This window comes from Pectinophora gossypiella, chromosome 27, assembly GCF_024362695.1.
Source record: "Pectinophora gossypiella chromosome 27, ilPecGoss1.1, whole genome shotgun sequence".
Classification (NCBI taxonomy): domain Eukaryota; kingdom Metazoa; phylum Arthropoda; class Insecta; order Lepidoptera; family Gelechiidae; genus Pectinophora; species Pectinophora gossypiella.
In genome coordinates, this window is record NC_065430.1 from 5,457,341 (window position 1) to 5,473,094 (window position 15,754).

General features: G+C 41.1%; 2 protein-coding genes across 2 annotated transcripts; both read right to left on the minus strand.

The window, feature by feature from the left end:
* Positions 1 to 192: 192 nt before the first annotated feature.
* LOC126378753 (uncharacterized) lies at positions 193 to 4,313 on the minus strand. Its single transcript, XM_050027133.1, has 5 exons — positions 4,261 to 4,313; positions 3,807 to 3,872; positions 3,362 to 3,427; positions 1,634 to 1,783; positions 193 to 768 (listed from the first exon to the last, which is right to left on the minus strand). Exons 1-5 carry the CDS (start codon positions 4,279 to 4,281, stop codon positions 193 to 195), a joined length of 879 nt encoding a protein of 292 aa, XP_049883090.1. The 5' UTR covers positions 4,282 to 4,313.
* Positions 4,314 to 9,082: 4,769 nt separating this feature from the next.
* LOC126378945 (zinc finger protein 559-like) lies at positions 9,083 to 15,582 on the minus strand. Its single transcript, XM_050027494.1, has 6 exons — positions 15,239 to 15,582; positions 14,660 to 14,919; positions 13,059 to 13,200; positions 11,505 to 11,646; positions 11,022 to 11,202; positions 9,083 to 10,479 (listed from the first exon to the last, which is right to left on the minus strand). Exons 1-6 carry the CDS (start codon positions 15,413 to 15,415, stop codon positions 10,338 to 10,340), a joined length of 1,044 nt encoding a protein of 347 aa, XP_049883451.1. The 5' UTR covers positions 15,416 to 15,582; the 3' UTR covers positions 9,083 to 10,337.
* Between the last annotated feature and the right edge of the window lie 172 nt (positions 15,583 to 15,754).

Here is a 15,754-nt window from a genome sequence, read left to right on the forward strand (position 1 = left end):
TGTGACCTAACCTGTATTGGACTGGTTTTCCCTTCGCGGGTTGGATGATCAGACAGGCAGTCGCTTATGTAAAAAACCGGACCTGACAAATTTTCATGTAAACGGACGGTATAATGTGATGTAGATGGAATTGAAGAAAAACAAAAGGAAATCCAATATACATCATTTATTGACCAAAGAAGAGTAAAAATACTATTCCTCAACATCTTTAGGTTCAGTAATGGAGTCAACAAACACTATCGAGTTGCATTCAGCGGCGTCACACTGCAACATAGGTGGTACTTCCACCGGAGTCACCGAATACTCATCACCGATAACGTAAGGGTTCCCATCAATCCACAGAGCGTCAAAGAGGCAGTAAATATGAACCTTAATGGTCATATAACTGATGAATTTGTAAATCCTCCCCCCGCACTCCCCAAGATGCTCCTTGATACTCTTATCTGTCTTGTACATCAGAAGAAGGTTATGGAACTTCGTAATTTCATCCATGACCACCTTTTTGATCAGATTCGTGTAGATTATATCTGCTTCTATATGACGCTCAGGATCTTCGTACATCCGTTGTTTGATTCGCAATATCGCGTCGGACATCCTTACGCGAAATATGACTCCAGGGTTCATTTGTTCGGGCAGGATCCCCGGTTTTCTGGTGCTCGTCGAGAATTCCAAGACCCGGTCTTTTACGGGCTCGGGGTATACGTAATGGTGGGGTCTTTCTCGTATCTTTGGACCGCTTAACGTGTTGAAGCGACGAGTGTCCTCCTGCTGGAGTAAAAGTGACAATCAGTTTTGTTTCCCATCTCTTTCTTTCTCTTTCTGTCTTCGTTCTTTCTTCTCGCTCCAGCAGTCACTCTGTCAATCTCTCATTCTCTGGTTTCTGGTCAACTGCGTGGTTTGGTGTTTAAGAGTTGAGCTACATCTGGCCGCGCATCGCACTTTCCTATGCTTCTATCTTTTTCTGTCAATCACAACCGTCATTTGCTAGCTACTTTGGAGTTACTAAATATACTAAAAACAAAGGGTCTACCAACATACTAGAAAAAAATGCCGCTAAAACGCGAGCAAATGCAGCGCGGATGGCGAGCATTTGCTGTGGACGTACTCGAGAAAGGTACGAGTTCACATCTTACAGTAATGGAGGGTTAAAAAGGCTACATCAAAGCAATTCATCTAAAAAATCAATATTGCTATTTGACATTTGTTCGTTCATTTGTAACGGCAATGCAGGACGGAAGGGGCAAGTCACAGGGACTGTAACATGGAACTTGACAGAGGGCAGCAGTAACTGTCAGTACTATTCAGAGGCGGAGGACAGGAGTCCTAGTATGGCTTTGTAATAGACTACTCTGGGCGCCATCCCACTTGCGTCAGACACAGTACTGCGGAGCGGAAGACAAGAGGGAAACCACTGCCCTATTCTTCCCTAAAAAAGTATCATGGAGAATGCTACACCGACAAGAGCGTGGCTCTTAAATTGATGATGATGATGACATTCGTTTGCATTGCGCACTTACTTTTACACCTATGCGTAAATGTCAATTGTCATTCTTCGATGTAGCCTTTTCAACCCCCCCTGGTGTTAATCTACAACGTATGGAAAAGACCAGATATGCTGAGGACATCAACGTACCTTGGCCTTCCTCTTCAGCCGGTTGTGATCCCTGGCATCATCATCCTGGTAGGTGTTGAGGTATTCCCCGAACTTGGAGAAGTCAAACGGTATATACGGAGAGTCTTCGTCTGCCAGGTTCCTTAAGTTAACTTGGGGATCCTCCTCTTCCTGTAAAAGATATGTTAAAATTGGAGATACTACTGATGTAAGTTAGTAGTCGTTACGTGAGCCATATCAGGGGTCTTTCGAGGCTCAATAGTAACTGTGACACCAGGGTGGATGGGGTTGGTAATCCACCTCACAATCCACACGATAGAAGATTGGAGATTAATAATAAAAAACCGGGGATTATCTTTGAATGTACTCCCATAGTGCACACAGGGATAACCGCCGGTTAGTGTCACAGAACATTTAGATTAAATTGTCTTAAGGCCTCTACGTGTTGGCTTCGGCCCTACGCACGCCTTCCAAAAGTCCGGGACTCCATAGACCCGACATATGGAAATATAAATTTCCATACAAAGCCATGTAACAACATTTTTCAAATCACAAAATAAGTAAAGGGCAAGTTACAGATTAACCACCTTACAAATAAAAATATAAACCAGGTATGAACGTGGGTTTAAGCCAAAGTGGGGCTGCCAAATATGGCAGCCAAGCAAAATTGAATCCAATTATGCCCTTCGTAAACTTCATTCACCTGAGCTAATTCACCTAGGTGCATTTACTTTTGAAAAACTATTCACCTTATATCATACAATTCGACTGAACTTTTCTTACATACACATACATACATAAACTCACGCCCGTAATCCCTAATGGGGTGGGCAGAGCCACAAGTAATCAAAGACAACTTGCAGCCACTGTTGATACGAAGTCCAAAGATGGATATGATGAACCTTATGGTGATAAGGGATCAGCCTATCGCCCATAACATTAGTCCATCATGTTAGAGGACACAATCCCTCTGTCGGTTTTTACGACATGCCCGGGAAGAGAAGCAGCTGAACGTGTTCTATGTTTTTTATAACTTTTGAACTTTTCTTGGCTGACAAATATTTAAACCCACGTTCATCCCTGGTTATTTTTTATTTGTAAGGTGGCTAATGCTTCAAAATCCTAAAATATCAGCTACCGTCTAACGCCCGCTTTCTAAAATGTTATCATGAACTTTCCTCGTCTCTGTCTTCATTGGAAGCGACCTTAAGGCCTCGAAATCTGCTTAAAATCGGTAAATACTGAAGGCATGATGTCATTATTTTCTTGAAGGACGTAATATACAATCCCGAAGACCCGATTACTAGTCATAGAGGTAGCCAAGCAGCTAGCGACAGCAAACGCTTCAGGACCCCGATACCGACCCCGCCGGCGTGGTCGACGATTTCCCACAATCGGCGCTTATCGCTATCGATCCACTAGGGTCGATTAATTCTTTCAAATATTTTTCCTGTCAGACGACGCCCTGAGCCGAGGTTCGCGCCCAACTGGGCACCCTCAGGCCTGTTATTTGTTGTTTTAAACGTTGTACCGGGTGAGAGCCTTCAGCGCTCCCCATTTGTCCGACCAAGTAGTTAATGCCATTTGCGGCAAATCTACAATAAGTCACGTCAAAAAAACATCTAGCTATTTTGTTGGTAATGTGACATGCTCAACTCCAGTGAGTAGTCCTCAAGTTGAGGACGTAAGCTGACTCGAGTGGAGGAAGTTTCGAGTTAACATCTCAGAATACGGGTGTGCAAGACATACCTTCATGTGAGCAGATTTCTTGGGCGTCATCAAATCTACGGGCTGCTCATAAATTTCATCTTTGACCTGCATAAAAATAAAATACTGGTGTTAGTGACACCGACCGTATTGAATACTGAGGGGATGAATGAGCTCATGAATCTGAGTTAATATCAATTGGAATTTCCTGTCGAATTATTTTCAGTTCCATACTTTTGCGATTCACAGAGCAGGAGTCCTAATACGGCTTTGAAATATCTACTCTGGGCGCCGTCCCACTTCTGTCAGACAGAGTACGGGGCGGAAACCAAGAGGGAAACCACTGCCCTATTTTTTTCCTAACAAAGTAGAATGGATAATGCTACACCGACAAGAGCGTGACTCTTAAATTGATGATGATGATGGGTACAATCGTGCGTGATCATTATAAGTTACTTATGTCTTAAATTAAAATATTGTTTCTTACATTCGGGTAGTTGAAGTTGAGACTGGGTTGAGGGTCTGCAAACGCTGCTGTTGCAAGGGCTAACACCTGAAAATGTAACAACATGACCACAACTCGAACACAGTATTCCGAAATGGTGAGAGTCAAAAGGGCTGGTGTATCGGTTCCAACGTAACTTCTAAACCAACTGTCAGAATTTAACAAATGAGGTGTCATAAGAAGCGTCTTGATTGTCCCGTGGTTATAGGCTACATGACGTCACGCTAAATTCAAAATGGCGCCCTCTTGAGGACATAAAAGTGAGGACTAAAGAAAATGCTTGTTTTTTCCGTTGTCGGGTGGTAGTTTTTAAACTTACATTTTTCTCAAATTGTTCTGTCTGTAAAGACAGATAGAGGTGATGTCTATACTTTACACCTCTGCCTACCTCCTAAGGGATACTCTTAAGCGTGATGCTGTTATTAATGGTACTCACCAGGAACCCTTGAAACCTCATGGTGTACGTAATCTTCTGTCGCTGGAAGCCGAGCGACTGGCCTCTCCAAGGAAGTGATACAATAACAAATATTTTGCACTTGTTAAAAATAATTGGCCATTTTTAACATTTTTTTTATTGTATTTTTACGTCGACCAATTATTTGAAAATAATTGTTCAATTTTAAACCATAAAAATAAGTTTTAAAGCCGTATTGTTATTGGATCGTAATCGTATGTGAGTAATCCAGAGATTTTATTTAATGAATCCCGAATGCGTGTATGGCGGACCCAACTAGTTGACCAGCTAGTTCTGCCCACATGCAATAGATGGCGCCACTATTCAATAGTGCAGTCCTGAAACGCGCTATCGAAATTTACACAGCGTGGCAACTTCCAACATAACACTGTTGGATCGTCGATCCCTAGTCACACTACCAACTTGTGGCTAGCGAGGTACTGTGCTCTGTTCGGTACCCATCAACAGTAGCACATCCTCGCCGCCAAACGAGAAATCAACGCATTTCCGTAATTTATTGTAGCTTTACCATAGTATAAGGATTAATACTACGTATTAGAACAGACATTCTCTTCCCCGCACCAATTCATATCGGGCGCCGACTTTTCACCTCTCTGGCCCACGATAAGATTGTATCGATTATCTGGGGTGTGGCTAATACCACAAAGGTAATTAAAATAATTTAAAATAATAAATAATCGCTTCTATGCTGTTCTGGGAGCAAATCAAAAACATAGAACACGTTCAGCTGCTTGTCTTCCCGGGCATGTCGTAAAAACCGACAGAGGGATTGTGTCCTCTAACATGATGGACTAATGTTATGGGCGATAGGCTGATCCCTTATCACCATAAGGTTCATCATATCCAACTTACGACATCGTATCAACAGTGGCTGCAAGTTGTCTTTGATTACTTGTGGCTCTGCCCACCCCATTAGGGATTACGGGCGTGAGTTTATGTATGTATGTATGTAATTAAAATAAAACAAGAAAATTTAATAATAAATAAACAATAAGTTATATTATAATTTCATAGTTTTTAACATTTATATTATTTACAACACTATATACATTTTAATTTAATATTAGGGTAATTCTTAAATAGTTTGCAGAGAACCCAAAAAAAAATAATATATGTTTTTATGATGCAAATCGAAAGTTTATGTCAAAAGCATATTTTGGATGTATATGGACAAGCTTAATACCCTCAGGAATATTAAAAAACAAGGGTAGAAAAACACGGTTGTGACATTTGTGCCTCGGTCGTGACATCACTAAACATGGCTGTGACACAATATGACATGGATGTGACTGTTTTGCATTTTTCATTGTAACTGTTGCTGTTATTTTTTTTTGTCATCTTAGTTTTTTGTCTCAATTGATTAGAGCAATTAGGCAGTAAGCAAACACTGAATTGGTTTAATCAAAAGTATTTATTTGGTAATCTTCTTTCTGATTATGTGATACTTAACTAAATCGCAATAATTGAGATCGCGTCATAAAAAAGTTAGTATTTGGAAACAAAAACCTTTATACTTATTGTACATTTGCCGCAGATGGCATTATCTACTTGGCCGGACAAATGGGGAGCGCTGAAGGCTCTCACCCGGTACAACGTTTAAGGCAACAGGCCTGAGGGTGCCCAGTTGGGCGGGGTCAGTATCGGGGCATGCCCACCTCGGCTCAGAGCGTCGTGTGAGAAGAAAAATATTTGAAAGAGTTAATCGAACCTAGAGGGTCGATAGCGATAAGCGCTGATTGAGGGAAGTCGTCGACCACGCCGGCGGGGTCAGTATCGGGGTCCTGAAGTGTTTGGTGTCGCGAGCTGATTGGCTGCCTCTATGGCTAGAGTAATCGGGTCGTCGGGATCGTATATTACGTCCTTCGGACGCCGATACTTTTCATGAGGTCATGATCGGACGGATGCAAGTCGTGTAGATTTTCACCTTATTCCTAAGGGACAATTTACTACGCTTGTTAAGGAGACAATGAAGACTGCCCATTACAAACGCGGCGCGATCGCGCACACGTTTGATATGGGCCTTAAAAGTAAGACTTCTATTTAAGACTACGCCGAGATATTTGACTTACTCCTCCCAAGGGATTGGCTTGCCAAACATCTTGATGACTTTAAGTTGACGGCGTGACCGTGGCGTGTTATAATAGCTTTTTGAAAAATACACAGCTGCACTTTTCTCCGGGTTTACCTCGATTCTCCATTTGCGAAACCACTTGCCCAAGGCATTGGCCGCGCGTTGGAGAATTCCGGTCATCATAACTTGATCACGGCACGAAGAATAGATGGCTATATCATCCACAAATAAAGCTAGTTCGGTGTTAGGGGATTTGGGAATGTCACTAGTAAACAATGAAAATAGTAAAGGGGAGAGGACGGAGCCTTGTGGGACTCCGCCATGTATCGGGTGCGGTGACGAGAGCGTCCCTCCCACGCGGTAGCTGCGAAAGGTTCGATTTGAGAGGAAGTCTCGTATGATGTGCACGAGACGGTCTGGCACTCCCAGTGAATAAAGCTTGTAGATCAAGCCGTTGTGCCAGACTTTGTCATACGCTTTCGCCACATCGAAGAAGAGCGCTCCCGTAGCGACAGGTTTTTTAAGTTTAACCTACTAGAGATATGTTCAATAATACGGTGCACTTGTTGAACGCAGGAGTGTTTGGTTCTAAAACTAAACTGCTCTAGTGGAATAAGACTATTGGATTCGGCGTAGTCCCGTAATCTAGAAAATATGAGCCGCTCATAAATCTTCTCCATGGTATTGAGGAGACTTATGGGACGGTAACTCGAAGGTTCGTTTTTAGGTTTCCCAGGCTTTAGTATACCAATTACAATTGCTTCTTTCCACTGCTGTGGAAAGACGCAGTTGATCATGCATGGCGACGTTGAATATTGCCGTTAGTAAACAGATGAGGGGAGCACCGAAGTTTTTAAGGACACGATTCGTGATACCATCTGAGCCAGAGGCTTTTCGGGTATGAAGATTTTTAATGATATCTAGTACCTCTTCCTTAGTGACCTGTGGAAGAGAAGGATCGGTGGGAGGTACAGAAGCCCTGCGCTGAACTTCAGAGTTCACCGTCGAGCGGTGCCTACGATCGATAGGGAGAGTGCTGGGCGAACATTGGGCTTCGAGACTGTCGGCAAGGCATTCGGCTTTTTTGTTATCGTCAAAAGCGGGGGGTTGGTTAGGCCTATTGAGAGGTAAACCCGTATCCTTTTGAAGAGACCTAGACAGCTGCCAGATGGCCTGGTGGTGGAGCTCAATGCCGCTCAAAAGATTATCCCACCGATTCTGTCGCATGTCATTAATACGTTCTTACAGTATGCTGCTGGAGACGCAAATGACGGCGACATTCCTCGGTGCGATTGGAATCATATGCGCGGGTGGCTGCGTTTTTCTCCGTTGGCAGATCACGGATATCGGTAGGCAGTTTCCAGCGATATGGTCTTCCATCTCCGGAACCTATTTTGAAGTTTCGTTCAAAACCGACCTCACGTGATCCGTGAGGGAGTTAATAGCTGTCGAGGCCTCCTCTAAGGAGGTTATTTGTACTGGGAACTTCAGGCCAAGATCTGCAGAATCGTTGCTATTCCAGGTAAGGACCGTGTCTCCTGATTGATATCAGGAGACGCTATGATACTTCTTCTTAGTAAATTTAGCGTAGCAAGGGGTATCAGGGTTGTGGTTATTTATACTAACAATTTGACCAACAAATATTTCTCCTTGAACTCAGTGAGTTTCGTTCCAATCCCAAAATCCACTTCCGTAACAATACCATACAACCGCCTATAAAACCCCTGCCTAGTGTGGCTATGAATAAATTCCTTCCAAATATCTTGGAAGAGGCCCTTGCCCAGTACTGGGATCTATATGAACTAGTAAAGTAAGTACTCGTATGTAAGCATATCAAACAATAATATAATTTATAAATAAAAGCAACAAAACCCACTAAATTATTGAAATAAAAAAAGAATGTCACGATCATGCATTATATGTCACAACCATGTGTTTAAAATGTCTACGGCTGTGACATTTTTATCATTACATGGTCGTGACAATTTGAAACGTGTTCGATATAACCCAAAAGCTATCCACGATACTGCAAATCTTAAGTAATTATTTTAAACTACACTGTATGACGTGCATATTATATTTCAAACAATAGTGTAACACTGATACTTAAGTTTAAAACTCTAACACGGCGTTGACGAGTTAAGGTTGTCCTTTTTTTAAAATGTAAAAGCAGATTGATTTTATACTGGTCTCAACGCTCTTAGCCATTTGCAATACTGACAAAAACATATTGTTGCCGTTCTAAAAAAACTTAGAAAGGGTTGCCAATGTCACAGATTTATTTCTACAAAGTATTGTAATTTTAAAGAGTCGCACACGGTTGTGACACAAAAACTGCTCACAAAATGTATGTTGTTCAAAATCATAAATAGTGTGCATTATTTATATATTTTGTTAAACAGTCTTATAGAACAAAGGTTCATCTTGCATAGTTATTGTAATATTTCGAAAAATAACATGCCACATCTTCAGAAAAATACATTTTATCTGCAATTCTGGCATTCTCACACGACACGTTCCGTGACATTTATGACTTCAATTTTTTTTAAATATAATATCTAATAATTTTATGGCAAAAATTATATCCGGACACGATACTAGAAGTAATTACCTAAGTAAAATAATTCAGGGGTCACTGATTTTCCTAAAAAACACATACAATTCTTACAACTCACAAAAAAAAACGTAAGAATAAGAATCACCCATTACTGTACAGGGTGTTAGTGACATCGTAACGAAAACTTTGAGGGATGATTCAGACCATGATTCTGAGTTGTCATCAAGTGGAATTTTCCGTCGCAAAAGTATGTAACTGAAAATAATTTTAAAATGCAATTATTAATTTTCTAAGAGGAAATTCCACTTGATATCAACTCAGAATCACGGTCCGAATCATCCCCCTCAGTATTCGTTATGGTGTCACTAACACTCTGTATACTAGGATAATGTAGACGACAGGTCGACATGGCAATTCTCTAGTGACGTGACGTTTTCAATATCGATATATTTTTATTATGTATGTAACAAAATGTGAATAAAATAATACCACGTTTTCATTTAAGTTAATGGTGCTAATTCCTGTAAATACCATCTAATTTTATTTTAAGTTATATCTGTCATTTTCTTATCCGCCGAAAAGGAAAGGGACGGGTAATCGACAAGCATAAAATTTATGGAACACACGTCAATTTTAAGCACAAATCTAAACCAACCGTCTAAAAATTTTACGTCAGTCAATAACCCGACACATTAATTTACTCATTCTTCCTAAAATTAAGAGCTGTGAATCATCCGTCCCTTTCCTTTTCGACGGATATGAAAATGAAGGATATAACTTAAAATAAAATTAGGCGGTGTCTGCAGGAATCGGGGCCAATATTTATTCATCTGAATCATCTAACGTTAATTTTATTTCTAAAATATTATTCTTAGTTTTCAATAATTTCTGTTGTAATATTTATAATTTTGATTGACCATAAATATTTAGATTAGATTTCTTTTAAATCTATTGTTTTTCTTTTATGTTAATGTTAATTTCTAATTCAATAAATTATGTGAGCGAGATTATAATCGATAAACGCGGTCGATACGGACTCGTGCGACACTAAGACTAAGACGCCGCGGGGACTGTGCGGGTGTGCGGGGCGACCCCGCCTCCGCGGCTCACCTCATGCCCCGATTGCCATGTCGACCTGTCGTCAACAGTAGCTACACATTCAGATATGGTCCCATATACTTATTTACACAGAAAATATGTGAAACAGCCATATTTTTACATATTTTCTTACATCAACGCAATTTGTACGTTAATTATTGCTATAACTTGTAGGCCAACGACCGACGACACGTCCCACTGCTGGGCACAGGCCTCCCCTCAATCAACCAGGGTTATGGAGTATACTCCACTACGCTGCTCCACTGTGGGTTGGTTTGGGCAACTGTCATAATGGGGAACAAGTGTTATCCCTCAGGCCGGCACCTCGAGCACGAGGCTATTCTTCTTCTTGCCAGGGCGCATGCGCGGGATGGCCACGCCGTGCGCACGCGACACGTGCTTCTTCCAGTAGCAGCGCCGCGTGAAGCATGAGTTGCACAGCGAGCATTCGAACCTGGAATTGTAAATACATACATCAACTCACGCGGGGGTAAGCAGAGACTTTAGAATTGAATTGTAAATAAGATGACATAAATTGAATAGTGTGGGTTAAGTGTGGGTGTGTATGGGGGTGTGTATGGGGCTGTGTTAGGTGTTGGGTATGTTTGTGTGGGAGTGAGCTGAGCGCTCAGCAGCTCGGCAGGTTGGAGGACGTGTGTGGTATAAGTGAGAGATACTCGTAAGTGTGGATGTGTGTGGGGATGTACGTGAATGTATGGGGGTGTGTCAGTGGTGTGTTGGGGTATGTGTGGGTATGTTTATGTGGGAGGGCACACTTATCCCAATAAGTGTGGGACAAGTGTGGGAGTGGGGGTTGTACGCTCACCGTTTAATATAATGGTTTCGATTGAGTTTCATCTTGTCGTAGAAAGCTCGGTCAGGTGACATTGGAAACGCTTCACTCACTCGTGGAACTTGCGGATGTGGCTCAGCAGGTTGGACTATTTGTGTGGGATGAGTGTGGGACAAGTGTGGGAGTGGGGGTTGTACGCTCACCGTTTAATATCATTGTGCGAGTCCACGTGTCGATTGAGCTTGGTCTTGTCGTAGAAGGCTCGGTCGCACAGGTGACATTGGAACCGCTTCACCCGCTCATGGAAGCTACGGATGTGGCTCAGCAGGTTGGACGATGTATAGTAAGAGTTTGTACAGAACTCGCATTGGAAGCGTTTCACTCCTGAAAATTAGCAATATTTATATACATACATAGTCGTTTAAATGATTATATTTGCTCCCTCAGTCAACGCTTATCGGCAGCTAAATTACTCAATTGTACAATAGAATACTTTTTTTTTTTAATTAAGAACGTCTACGATGTGCCGAGGTTTTCCTTGCAGCTTCTTTTCCCCGGCTATACAGGTTGTGAGAAGCTGCAGTAGTTTTAGTCGGATGAGACGTTCGTTATGTAAAAATTGACGATTCAAAGTGTAACTATGTTACTTACTGAATAAAGATATTTTTGAATTTCAATTTCATTACCCGTGTGTATTCGTATGTGCTTGACGAGGTCGCACTTGTGCCAGGTCTTGTAGTCGCATGCATCGCAATTATACTGCGGGGGCATGTGCGACTTGAGGTGCGTGTGGTGCGAAGACCGGTGAACGAACATCTTCCCGCAAATCTGAGGACGATTCGTACACAATTCTTTTAAAAATAGAATAAAAAAGTTATATATTTTTTGGGCTGGCAGAGGAACACTGAAAAGGACTTACATAAACAGCCTATATACGTCCCACTGCTGGGCACAGGCCTCCCCTCAATCAACCGGAGGGGATATGGAGCATACTCCACCACGCTGCTCCAATGCGGGTTGGTGGAGGTGTTTTTACGGCTAATAGCCGGGACCAACGGCTTAACGTGCCCTCCGAAGCACGGAATCATCTTACTTTTTCGCACAATCAGGTGATTCAAGCCTGAAAAGTCCTTACCAAACAAAGGACAGTCTCACAAAGTGATTTCGACAATGTCCCCATCGGGAATCGAACCCGGACCTCCAGATCGTGAGCCTAACGCTCTAACCACTAGACCACGGAGGCTGTCCAAAAATGTGTGCTGTGTGAAAAGGACTTACATTGACCAAATTGGAGATGTCCTTAGAAAAGGTTTAATACGATCTACTCTGAACCGGCGTGCGTGTATGAAGCGATTGATGAATGCGGAGGAAGCAAGAGAAGTGTGTCAGGATCGAAGCAAATGGAATTCTATAGTCTCTGCTTACCCCGGTGGGAAATAGGCGTGGGTTTGTGTATGTATGTATATATTTTTTGGGTTCTGAACTTCATAAAACGGAAGCCTAGTAGGATCACTTTCTTGTCCGCCTGTGTCTGTCTTATAGAAGTATAACAACCGATTTAAAACATTTTAAACCAAATAATGGTGCTAATTCCTGCAGATGCCATCTATTTTTATTTTATGTTTGTAGCGGACCCAACTAGTTGGCCACCTAGTTCCGCTCACATGCAACAGATGGCGCCACATTCTTCAAGCGGTCGTGAAACGCGGTATCGAAGTTTACACAGCAAGACGCATATATACAATTTCCAACACAACACTGTTGGTTCGTCGATCCCTAGTCACACCACCAACTTGTGGCTAGCGGGGTACTATGCTCAGTTCGGTACCCCGAAAACATCCTTTGGCGGCAGCACATCCTCGCCGCCAAATGTTATACCTGTCATTTTCATATCCGTTGAAAAAGAAAGGGACGGTTAATCGACAGGCATAAAATTTATGGAATACACGTCAATTTTAAGCAGAAATCTAAAACAACCGTCTAAAAATTTTACATCGGCTAATAACCCGACAGAATTAAGTGGACAGCACGTCAAACGGATTACAAACCAGCGATATGCCTATTTTATTCGCACGGATTATTTATACATTTTAAGATTAACTTGTTGACAATCATCTGTCCCTTTTCGGTAGATAAGAAAATGACAGGTATACCTTAAAATAAAATTAGGAGGTGTCCGCAGGAATCGGGGAATATGTGTACTGTTGGTATAGGTACCTATTTAATTAAATAAAACTCACTTCACACATCCAATGTGTTCCATGGGAGTGTTGCTGCTTATTTTGCTGTTCTGCATCCTGCTTCTTCTCGCGAGTTGGCGCTGGTTGTCTTCTCGTGTACGGTTTCCGTTTCTTGCGTTCCGGTTTGGGTTGGATGACTGTACTGTAATGGATTTTCATCTCTTCTATCGTGTGGGTTGTGAGGTGAATTACCAACCCCATCAACCACCAGGGTTACTCGTGTAACGACTACGTACTTTCATCTGTAAGTAGTAACCGGGACCAACGGCTTAACGTGCACGAAGCACGGATCATCTTACTTTCGGACATTCAGGTGATCAGCCTGTAATGTCCTAACCAAACTTAGTATCATAAAGTGATTTTTGTTATTTGTCCCAACGGGATTCGAACCCGGCACCTCCGTATCGTGAGCACAACGCTCAACCACTGGACCACGGAGGCCATAATGATTTTAATAATGTAAACCTTTATTGCTGTAAGAACAAGAATGCTAATTGTGTTAATATTAAAGGTTACACGTAAGTAAATTCACGTGTTAGATAAAGTCGATATGTATCACGAAAATAACTGTGTGATCCCTAGTTTGGTTAGGACACTCCAGGATGTGACCAAGTGTCACCACATATCAACTCACGCATGGAGTGACACGTGATGATCTGTTGATCCATGGTGACCCCTGGTGTGATACGTGGTGACCCCACTTTGATCCATGGTTACCCATGGTGTGATATGTGGTGACCCACTTTGATCCATGGTTACCCAAGGTGTGATACGTGGTGAGTGACTTTGATCCATGGTTACCCATGGTGTGATACGTGGTGACCGACTTTGATCCATGGTTACCCATGGTGTGATATGTGGTGACCCACTTTGATCCATGGTTACCCATGGTGTGAAACGTGGTGACCCCACTTTGATCCATGGTTACCCAAGGTGTGATATGTGGTGAGTGACTTTGATCCATGGTTACCCAAGGTGTGATACGTGGTGACCGACTTTGATCCATGGTTACCCATGGTGTGATATGTGGTGACCGACTTTGATCCATGGTTACCCATGGTGTGATATGTGGTGAGTGACTTTGATCCATGGTTACCCATGGTGTGATACGTGGTGACCCACTTTGATCCATGGTTACCCATGGTGTGATATGTGGTGACCGACTTTGATCCATGGTTACCCATGGTGTGATATGTGGTGACTCACATTGATCCATGGTTACCCATGGTGTGATACGTGGTTACACATGGAGTGACCCTGGTGATTGTACAGTTGCCTTCGTTTAACCATCTAATTTCATGGATAATAGACAGAAGGGTATAAATGACCCTTGTTATTACACCCAGGCACAACTGATCTTCCACCCATAATTATTCTGATCAAAATAATGAGAAGCAATATAGGTGGCAACATAATTCTATACCATAACAATATGTGATCCAAATATCAAGCAATAATATTTTTTATACATGATTCTGACATTACATTTTACTTTTGAATATTGTGTAAATATTGGTAATTATTATGTCAGGTATTTCTTTCAAAAGACGTTATTAAAATAACAAAAAAAATGCTATTGAAGTGTGTGTGTGTGAACCTACCTCTCACCTTCCTTCTTCACTTTCTTAACTTTAACTTTGTTCAACTCTAGGACCTCCTTCAGTACGTCTTTGACGTCATCATCAACATCGTCAATTCCATCATCATATGCATACTCCGGCTCCTCAGTCTTGACCTGTGTAAGGACTTTACGGAACGCCTCTTCAGACGTTATACAAGCAGTTTTGAACTGGTATGCTATTGTTAAGTTTTCGAGGCAGGAGCAACAAATGTTTGATGGTAGACTGTCTTCTTTTGCAAACTAGAAAGAAGGAATGGTTGTTGATAATATTTATGTCTTTAATCTAAACTATTTTTTGTATATTTACAATTATCAGTACAATAAATATTTAATAATTAAAGATAAGATATTTTCTTGACTTACAAGAATCTTATTAGAACATAGGCAGAATAATGAAATATGAATGTACAGAATTTAAGATTTATTATATTTTTTTTTTTTGGTATAGTTTTCGTCCATCGCAATGGAGATTACGAGATTGAGTGAACCAGCAAACATTCAACTTTTCTTTAAAATTTTCTTTCTTTTTGGTAAACATAATTTAGGTCAAAAAACTTACTATAACTCCTGTGCAAAATTCCACTTTTTCTATAATATTATTGTCTTCTGCTTTAAATAAAGGCTTCATATCATTATTCCGCACCATACAAACACGGCATAAGTCCAGAATATAGTCAAATTCTACTTTTATTTGACTATTTATCTCGGGTTCACTTGTTGCATCTTTCGATCCCATATTTTACAAAATTATCTCACTAGTTGTGAAACTTTATTGTGTTTGTCTAAGAGAAATCATTGTTAGCACTTGTAAAAAAGGCCTTTTCAGTGTATTAAAATTAATAATTTTGATAATAAAGCAATAATTTCATAAATAAAAATTGAAAATAGGCTTACGACTTGAAATGTCAAGTTAGTTTTGTTGATGCTAATTATATTTACTTTCAAAAGTTTAAAATTTCAAAGATTTAATTTTTAATTTAATAATTACCTAGTTTTAACAAGCAATACAGATAATTTTGATGAAAAAGATTATGAAATGTAAGTCAGTTTGTACGGCCGCGCTTAGACTACATTA

Excerpts from the sequence above, each read along its gene's own strand:
- LOC126378945 (XM_050027494.1), bottom strand. The coding sequence starts at position 15,415 with ATGGGATCGAAAGATGCAACAAGTGAACCCGAGATAAATAGTCAAATA. Across the intron at positions 11,647-13,058 it reads GAACACATTGGATGTGTGAA|ATTTGCGGGAAGATGTTCGT; the intron begins GTGAGTTTTATT and ends AATCGTCCTCAG. Across the intron at positions 11,203-11,504 it reads GCACATACGAATACACACGG|GAGTGAAACGCTTCCAATGC; the intron begins GTAATGAAATTG and ends GCTAATTTTCAG.
- LOC126378753 (XM_050027133.1), bottom strand. The coding sequence starts at position 4,281 with ATGAGGTTTCAAGGGTTCCTG. Across the intron at positions 3,873-4,260 it reads TGAGGTTTCAAGGGTTCCTG|GTGTTAGCCCTTGCAACAGC; the intron begins GTGAGTACCATT and ends TTACATTTTCAG. Across the intron at positions 769-1,633 it reads GGCTGAAGAGGAAGGCCAAG|CAGGAGGACACTCGTCGCTT; the intron begins GTACGTTGATGT and ends CTTTTACTCCAG.